Source organism: Haliaeetus albicilla, chromosome 2 (genome assembly GCF_947461875.1).
Source record: "Haliaeetus albicilla chromosome 2, bHalAlb1.1, whole genome shotgun sequence".
Lineage (NCBI taxonomy): Eukaryota > Metazoa > Chordata > Aves > Accipitriformes > Accipitridae > Haliaeetus > Haliaeetus albicilla.
In genome coordinates, this window is record NC_091484.1 from 25,476,011 (window position 1) to 25,485,829 (window position 9,819).

Sequence of the window (9,819 nt, forward strand, 5' to 3'; positions counted from 1 at the left end):
TAATTTAACACCACAAGGCTCAAACCATGCCCTTAAGTGCAAAAAAGAACAGAGAAGGAATAAAATCATGTTCATGTTTTGCATTTTTATTGTGCTTCACATGCTCAAAACGCCATATGGGATTTAGCTCATTAATCCTTTCACTACCAGTACGAGAAGAATAAATATTATTTCCTCCACAGCTAGAAAGACACAGACAGACATGTTGCTTTCAGTAGGCCTGAGCCTCACAGGCTCCAGCGTGAGCTGTATACATTTATCATCTTTTAAAAGCAGGCCTGCAGTGAGTTGGCCTGGCCACTCAGCCATTTACTCGTAAAGTCAGAATGCTACTAGACCAGCACTTGAAATATCTGCCAGGTCCTCTGCTCGTACAACTTTTCCATGTGCCATCATCCAGGCAAGGGCCTTCAACTTCTGCAGAATCCAAGATTTAATTGAAAAGTAATGTTTTTGAGCCTGTGGTTTCATACCTGAGCTGACTGTAACTTTAAATGCTGATTCATTCCTAAGTGAGATCACTGCTTCTCTGGCTCTGCAGAGCTTCCCCAAGGTGGAAGACATCTACCTTCAGTTAGAGCAGAAGGCAGGGTGAGACACATCCTGACATTTTGATCAAGAATACGTGGGAAAGGTGGCATGTGAGGGCTCCCACAATTCATGAGATAGGGTTTTGGGCAGGTGTGTGAGTGAAGGGTTATTCAGAGACAGGACTTTGAGGAATTAAGGAGGAAGGACACTCTTCAAATGGGCCCACTTCTCGTTTACCAGGAGAAGACACAGTAACTCAGGACCCTGCTCAGTGTCTGGGGTAAAAGTGTGGAAGAAGTCCTGTGACCACAGGACCAGTGAGAGAGACAACTTTGCGCTTGGGTTTTGCCCTCCAAACAAGGTTTCCTGTTCACCTTTGTCTTGTAGGTGTCACGTACCAAAGGCATGAGAGGTGCAGTCTGAATGGGTGGCGAGCACAGAAACTGATAGCACAGTTTCCTGGAGTACTTTTTTATAGCTTGATGATAAAGGACATACTTGTGGGAAAGACAGGTGAGAAATCTGAAGACAGAAAATGTCAAAATAAAAACATGCTATGGAAAGAGAGAAGGGAAGAGGGAGATAGTAAGAAAGAAAGAACAAATCTTAATGATTAATTTTTAATGACAGAAGACAAATGGAGAGAAGCTTTGGAGACAATGAAGATAGGGACAAAAAAGGAAAATTATGTAGGTAGTCTTTAAAATATATGAGTGAGAAAGTATTGGCAATATAGATCAGAATGCTATAAACAGCATACCAGCAGGTAGTCTTGTCAACAGCAGTGGCCCAGCCTGGGAGATACAGTCACACCAGCATTACCTCAGTTCAGGTAAAAAGCTTTAATACAGTTCTGATGAACATGCTTGTGCTGGACAATGAGAAACATGTATTTGACATGGATCAAAGCAAGATATGATTGAAGAACCACATCCATTCCATAAAAACAACTTTTAGCATGTTTTCCTCACAACCTCAGAGAACATCTGAAGCAAAATTAGAGCAGATAGTATATGCAAGAGAGAGCCTTGCCATTTCGTTGTTTGGTTTCCAGCAATATGTAGAGTGATTTCTCTTCTCTTTTTATTTATGGTATGGTGGTTCCACTCTTAATTTTTCTTGAGCCTCCCATTTCTTCCCAGGCTCTTACTCTCTTTTGCCATTATGGGCCAAAACTGCAATCAATTATTCAAGCAAAGCACTGAAAAATTTGATTGAATATGAAGTACGGAATCAAGTTCCTAATTCATCTTGTGTCAGCTTTCTTTTTTTCTCTGTGATCTTAATCGCTCTCTTTTTCACAGTTGATACTTCGCAACTTCTTTGCAGAATGTGCTGGCACATTTGCTCTCTTTTATGCTTTTTCTATGTTTCCTTTAATCCTCCATGCTCTTCTTCTGTATCTCCATTTTAACCACTTCATGTTGCTTAGCAACACCCAGAATGACACCAAGGTAAGGTCCCTCTGCTTCTAGCAAGTCTCACCTTACGATGAACAAAAATATAATTTAAGACTACACTCCCAGTGAATTCACTTCCTCAGAACAGCATTGATCTCAAACTCATGTCTCATTAATCAGATGTTTTTCTATGAAAGCTAAGAACAAGTCAAACACACAGAAACACACAGCGTTTCATAGGAAATTTGGATCTTCCAGTTTTGCTCTGACATTGGTAACCTGTTGAGATAATAAGAAAGCTAAAATAAGAGATAAGGTTTTAGATCCTGGCTTTCCCAACATGCAGATCCAGAGACTCTGATTGTCATATAAATGATCAAACTGCTACACTCAGTTATGAATCCAAACGTTATAAAGAGTTGGAAGATGTTTGGATTGTGAGACTTAGTCTAGCCACAAATCTAATTAAACACCATCCAGACATTTCCAGTAAACATCTTTAATATCCCAGATTTTATACCAGCCTGCTTTCTCCCTTGGCATAATAGAACAGAAACAAAACAAACAGGCTAAGCTACTTTTTTTTTTTTTTTAATGTATAATTGTTTCAGACAACTTGTTTAACCAGACCTATTATGAAGATGGAATAAGAAATGTAGTCCCTTATCTGTCACGAGCTGTTATCAATTCCAAATGACAGAAGAGATTTTTTTTTCCCCACAAAATCACTTTTGCAAAGTGAAACACTCAAATGCACTTCTGATGTTCATTGAAATGTTATACTTCTGAGGGGAAAAATGGAAACCAATGTTTTTGTTTAAAAACATGTTTTTAAAAATCAGTTACTGGTTAAAAAGATTAGTTATGTTTTGAAATCTGATGACACTTGGGATTTGATATTTACACATTTTCCCAGAATGATTAAAAATATTTTTTGAAAAATCAAGTCCTTTCCCTGCAATATGTTGAAAAAAACCCAATATTTATTCAGTAAAATTCCTTGATAAATAACGGGCACTTTTACACCAGCTTCAGAAAGAAGTTGATTTCCAAACTAGCAAGGCCCTACACTGGACTGAGAAATCCTGGCTTTGGATTTATAAACTATGTGTATAAAAACCAGAGAGGAAAAAGAATGTAATACCTACTCTTATATCTAGATATATGTCTCTAAAATAGATTCTTTGATCTTCAGTCACACAAAACTTCAATTAACTATTTGATTTCACTGGGCTTTTGTTCGGCCCCTGGGATCACGTAATGTCAGCCCTGGAGATACTTATATTTAGCAAGCAGAGGTCACGATGAATAATACTTACTCAGCCAACTAAGGCTTTTAATTGGGTTTTTTTTAGGACCTGGTTCAGTAGCCCTTACTCATATTGAGTAATATTCACTGCATAAATAGTACTGCTGTTGCAGTCATATTAATCACCTAAAGCACTGGTGAACTAAGCCCTGAATAAGTAACAACTCTCACATTTATCCAAGTATGGCAATTTTGCCCCAAATATCCACATACCTCCTGACATACAAAAATGCTCTTGATTACCGATAATCTATTGAACAGCAATATGCTTACATAATAGATAATTATTATTATACTGTACTACATTTTTGTATTTTTATTATGGGAATCAATGTGGCACCAAGTAACAGCAAAACTGTGTCCATGCTAAAACTACATGTTGATCTGTACACTTCTGCTTCTAGTACATCTGTAAAATGTAACTAAGAAAATATGTGAGGGAGAGAGATTCAATTCTGAGGTCTGAATATACAGCAAAAAAAAATGTACCAGTCTAATACTAGCATACAAGCCTACTACCTTCTAACACTGAATCTCTCTCTGGAGAGAGTTCCCGGTTCCTGGAATGAAAAAAAAATCTGTAATAGAGTTGAATTACATAAAAAGGAAATCAAGAACTACCTCTGTTTCCAGGTATCCCTTGCTTTCCAACAAACACACGTACATAAATAAAGTCAGGAAAACTTGCCAGGAAACACAATCCAGCAAATTGTTAGTGAAGGAAAACCAGTATTACTTGCTCAGTATTATTTGTTTCTCACCATCCTTTCTCTCCCTTTTGACTTTCTGTTCTACACAGTTAAGTTCTCATGTACAGATGTATGTATATGTATGCATATATATGCCCTACCTGAGTATATGAAGGATTATATAAGGTGACTAATCTGCTCTTGTGCTGACCCTCCTACCAACTGGTTTTAAAAACAAATCCAAATGAATAAAAGTGGCTTAGAATCATCCCCAGTAAAGAGGCAATAAAGCTCCACTGCCAGTGAAAAAGAAAACAAATAGGCACTTCAGTGTCTAAAGTTGCAATCTAAAACTAGCTGGTGTGCAGATGTATTGTTTCACATTGCTCTGGGCTCGGCTCTTCCAGGTTTGATGCAGATGAAATTCCCACAGATGCAGGGGAAAGCTGCGTGTACCTTTTGTTACTCAGAATTACCGATTACGTAGTGTCATAGTAGCAGCCACAGCTCTGGGAGCAGGGTTATTGACCTTACATGTAATAGTGACTGAAGAAAGCTCATGGTCTGCATAATGCATTTCCATCCTCTGTTCTTTACAGGAGAAACCCTGCTGCCACCACATTGAAACCCCAGGGTTCAGGGAGTTAGGTCCAGGCTAAACCCCGTATATCAGGTCATCTCTGCACCCTCTGCAGGCACAGAAACATGGGCTGTCCTCTCTCTGTGAAGGGAACATGCTTACCCCAAGGGTTACGGCGATCTAAGGAAACACTTCCCCTAACTCAGAAGCGCTCTTTGCACATTGTGTCTGAGATCAGTACCCCCTGAAAATGTTGCAGGTTTTTGTATTCCGGGCAAGATTTGCCTTTTGGGTGTGTTTGTTTAATGCCATCCCTGTGTTTTAAACATTTCATGTTTTAGCAGATTTTTAACAGTAGCTCCACTTACAAGCTTATTTATAGAAGAACTACAAGCAAATCTCTTTTCCATCACAGTTTTTAAGTGAAGCAGCAGAATATTCTGAGTGGCACTGCCTGTTCACAAGGTTTGTATTCAAGCTGATATAGGTAGAAGACACAAACCATTTTGTACCAGTTTTGCTGTACCACTTGGTAGGTGTCTGCAAGAACTACAAATAATAAACCTTTAATAACTGAAGCTGCCCATTTCAGACAGTAACGCCATTCTCTTGCTTATGTTGAGGCAATTCAGAAAAAAACAACAGCATGTCACTGGTGAAACTAGGATAAGCAAAAAAGAGATTCCAATCTTGAGTTTAAGCACCGGCACCGGGTCCCTGGATCACAGGGAGTGCTATGCATTGTGCGCTACAAAGCCAGCAAAACTTCCAAAAAAAGTTAACTCTCTGCCTAAATGTATCTCATTCAATAGAAGAAACTCTCTGCCTAAGTGCATCTTCATTTAAAAGAAGAAATTCTCTCCTAGCATGGCAACTCTTCTGAGGTTTATTCCATATGTAGAGCAGTTCTCTTTCAGGAGGGTGTTAACATCAGCTTCGTGTTCTCTTGCTAGCATTCCGTTTCAGTATGAAGAGGCTTCTCTGTCACACGGGCATTACAGGCAAGTAACCGCTCTCTAGCATGTCGCATGTCTGTGCACAAAAGAATTTGCACAAGGCAGAAATGACACTATGTTTTTCACATCAAGGAAAGAAAAGTGGGGATCTGTAAATGAAGCGTACAGGGAAGGTGCCCTTTGGATCAACAGGTCAAACGAACATTTCTCACAGTGACTGGATTCTCTAATTTCTGAAAACAACACTACTGCAGTGTTTACTCAAGTGACATGCCCATTAATATCAATAGGAGAAACAGTGGGTTTAGACGTAGCCCAGTAACATGGAACATTTTAAAATCTTCATTTATTTCTGCTGTTTGTCAATCTTTTTCTCTCTGCGTTTTGGTTTTTTTTTTCCAGATAGCATACACATAGAGCATGCATTTATTTTATTTTGTTCTCAGTTAAAAAAAAATAGGAATCCTAAGAATTTAATCCTTCCAGACTTTTCATTCAGTCATTTCCACCAAACCACAGGGAAGAAAACAACATTACAAATACACCAAATAAGCCCCGAGTGAGTTCATGTGTGTGTTCCTAACAAATTAAATCCATTGATGTTGACAAAGGAATGAGAATTCATATTGCAGATCTTTCTCACTTAGCTCATATTTTGGTTTTAGAAACTTCAGCTGGACTAATCATGTCTAAGGCAGATGAAACAACTTCTTCTAAGGCCAAACAGTTGGAAGTATACAACAATGGTATTTCAGGCTATGCAACTGTGTGCTCGACAAAGAAAGAAGAAATCTTGCAAATCTTTCCTCTTTGCATGCTTGCACAGCAGTAGCCGTGGTCTAGTTCTGAACCGGCAGCTCCTGCCTTCTCTCCACCCCACAGGCTTTCTGCGAGCAGCCCTGCAGACCAGTAGATGAAAAAGAGGTACGATATTACCATGCCTCCAACAAATACACTGCATCCGAGTTGTTTTTGTGGAAGTCAGAGACTCGCCCCCACGCTGCTTTTAACACACCTCAAAGAGTGGCCCTTTTCTTTCCGGGACCGAAAGCACCCGACCTCAGACTGAGGAGAAAGTCATAGTCAGTGGAGCTGTGGGAAGTAAATGGCCTTGGAGGATCTCTGGCACTGACACGCTCCACGTCCCACCCCACCCAACCCCAGTGTAGGCATATAGACCTAAATCTACTGTATGGATAGGGCAAACACCATTCAGAAAGGGTTTGGGGTTCCCCTTTTTCCACCAACAACCCTGGTAACATCATGTCGTGAGGAAAGAGGAGCTTTGCAGCCGGTTTGCAGACAGGGAGGCCGGCCAAACCCTCTGTTACCCCCGGCGGAAACAGACCAACAAAAGGCGATGGTGGCTCCAGAAAGAAAACCTCTGTATTAAAAGCCAAGTAACGCGGAGCTACAATAATAAGTACACACTATCTCAACTGGGACATACAGTGTAAAAGGTTCATTAAAGTTCAGCTTCAGCAATAACAATATATATACTGCTTCAGTTCTCGATCCTGCCAAAAAGAGACTTCCCTTCCTGTAAATAAAGAAAAAACCTGCTCAAACTGTACTCATATACAAAAAAAGCTACTCCGACTACCACAAACGCAGTTGAATGGGAGGGTCTTTTATTTCCTGCGTTGATTTGGGGGCGGTGGGGTGGAGGGGGCTTTTTTTTTTTTTCTTCTTCTTCTTTTTTTACTAAAAGGTTCGTTTAAAACGGGTATTAAAGATATAAAACGAGCACACAGGAGCCGGTCGCCTCCGGCGGTGGGGCGGGCGGCGCGGCGGGACGGCTCTCCTCGGGACGGCTCTCCTCGGGACGGCTCCCCTCCGGACGGCTCCCCTCGGGACGGCTCCCCTCGGGACGGGACGGGCCCCGAGGCCGCCGCGGCCGCCCCGCGCCCCGCGGCCGGCCGCTCCCGCCGCGCACCCTGTGACACGCTTTAAACAAGAAAACCACGACAGAGTTCGGCCCGGCGGGAGGCGGCCGCCCCGCGTCCCTCCACACCACACGACGAAGAGAAGGGGGGGGGGTAGTGTCACCGGGAGAGGCTACTTGGCGGCGGCGGCGGCGGTGCCGGCGGCGGTGCTGCGGCGCTGCTCCATGCCGTTGGGCAGGAAGCCGGCGATGATGGGCACCGGCCAGATGAGGGCGGCCACGCTCCACACGATGATGACCAGTGTCATGAAACAAGCCACCAAGGTAGACTCGATGGGCTTGCGGTTCATCCGCCAGCCCGGCTCCCCCTTCAGCTCCTCCAGGCTGAAATCCAGGCAGCAGAAATTCAGCGGTTCCCCTTGCAGCCAGTACTGGCCGGGCTCCGCCGCCGGCGGGTAGGAGAGCGAGGAAGAGGAGGAGGAGGAGGAGGAGGGGGCGGCGGCGGCGGCCTGAGGGACGGCGCCCCGCAGGCGCCCGACCCGCCTGCCCCGCACCCAGCTGCAGCCCACGCAGAGGCGCAAGTCCTGCTGGGCTCCGCCGGCCGCCAGCCCCAGGTGCTCGATGAGCAGCGGCGGCCCGACCCGGTGGAAGGCGGCGGAGAAGAAGGCCCGCCCGTGGCTGTTGGTGGAGAAGAGCAGGAGGTCGCACTGGATGCCCAGCGGGCGGCTCCAGCGGACCAGCAGCGAGCTCAGCATCTGCCGCTGCACGCTGATATTGCAGTGCGGGTCCTCGGCGGGCTGCGGCTGGGGACGTTGCTGCTGTTGCTGCTGCTGCTGCTGCCCGGAGGAGGTGGGAGCGGAAGGGAAAGGCTCTCGGCTAGGGGCAGCCGGCGTGCCCGGGCTGGCGGTGCTGCCTTCTTCCTTGCTTGCTGCCCCGTCGAGGTCCATCTCGAGGCTGGCCAAGGAGCGGGAGGAAGAGTTGACAGGGGGCAAGAAGAGCTCTTGCTCCTGCTCCTCCTGCCCGCTGGCAGCCGCCGAGGGGCTCCAGCCCTGGCAGGGCGGCAGGCAGGCGGCCAGCAGTGCCGGGAGGAGCAGCGGCAGCATGGCATTAACTTAGAGCCGGAGAGGAGGGAGAGGAGGCGGAGGAACGGGAGGCTGCATGGCGCTGCCGGCTGCCATCTGGGAAGGGAGGCACGCCGCTCTCGCCGAGAGAGCGAGAGAAAAGGAAGGAGGGTGGGGGCAGGCGAGGGGGTGGGAGCGGGGCTGGGGCTGCCGCGGCGGCGAGGCGAGCGAGCCGGGAGCCTCGGTGACGGCAGCGGCTCCCCCCTTCCCCGCCTCCTCCGCCCCCGGCCCGGCCCGGCCCGGCAGCGCCCCAGCGGGAGGAGCCGCGCGCCCGGCCGGCCCCGCTGCCGCGCCCCGAGGTGCCGGCCGGGCCCCCCCGCCCCGCGGACCCGCGGGGCAGCGGCAGGCGGAGGCGGCCCCTCTCGCCTCAGGCGGGGACCGCTCTCCCGCGCCGCCCGCCGCCATCGCGCCGCTCCCGCCCGCCAGCCTCCTCCTACGGGCGGGGGGACGGGGGTGGACCGCGGCCTCCCCGCTCCGCCGCCGCACCGCGGGGGCTGCCGCGGCCGTGGCCCTTCTGGCCCCTCGGGGGGGAGCGGCTGGTCTGCGGGCAGCGCCCTCCCGCCGCCCGCCTCGGGCGCAGAGGAGGGAAGAGCCTCCAGGAACCGACCGCACCCGCTTTCACTTCGACTTTATTAGGAAGGGAGAGGGACGGGGGACGCGCGGAGGAGGAAGAGAGTTTAGCCTGTCAGATGGGGTGCGGTGCCTGGGCCCTTCCAGCCGGGCTCCCCGAGTCCCGGGCTCGGCCGCGGGAGCTGCGGCCGCGGGAGCTGCGGCCGCAGCCGGGGGTCGGCAGCCCGGCCGGGGCTGAGGCATCCCGCGGACGGGGGCGGGCAGTCGGTCCCGGTAGCAAAGATTTAGGCGTGGAAGCTTCTTAGAAGGAGCACAAAGCTACCCAGTGTGGTAGCTGTGAGACTCGGCTGTGTTTTTCGAAAGGCTGCTTTATAAGCGTGGTAGTTTATAATCGAGCTAGGTACTCCAGCTTGTTTCGTGACCCTGTGCTGGCTCTAGTATTACTCTGGACACCGGTTGAGGCTTGCTGGGTTGCAGTTCGACACTTGGAGTCTCGGGGAGGGAGAGAACCCGATGACGCACGTGATGAACATTTCTTAGCCTTTACCTTGGGCAGAGGGTGGGATGGAGTCACATTTTCCTGGCAAGCATCCAGAACCAAGACTCTCTTCTTTGCCTTTGCGGCCCCTTTTTGGCAAATACAGACGCAAAAGGGAGACACAAATACAAAAACTAGGCTTTCTCAAGCATATATGGGACAATTGATGTAAACAATAGAACTGAACTCCGTAAGGCGCTCCTTTGAGATTGGCATTGGTCCCATGTCAGACACGGTCCC

At 47.7% G+C, this 9,819-nt stretch overlaps 1 protein-coding gene across 1 annotated transcript; it reads right to left on the minus strand.

Moving 5' to 3' along the window:
* Nucleotides 1-1,354: 1,354 nt before the first annotated feature.
* On the minus strand, nucleotides 1,355-8,617 carry TMEM158 (transmembrane protein 158). The gene has a single exon (XM_069811190.1). The coding sequence runs from the start codon at nucleotides 8,451-8,453 to the stop codon at nucleotides 7,524-7,526; it is 930 nt and encodes a 309-aa protein (XP_069667291.1). The 5' UTR covers nucleotides 8,454-8,617; the 3' UTR covers nucleotides 1,355-7,523.
* Nucleotides 8,618-9,819: the final 1,202 nt, after the last annotated feature.

Bases quoted from the DNA above. Each gene is read 5' to 3' on its own strand.
- TMEM158 (XM_069811190.1), bottom strand. From the start codon at position 8,453: ATGCTGCCGCTGCTCCTCCCGGCACTGCTGGCCGCCTGCCTGCCGCCC.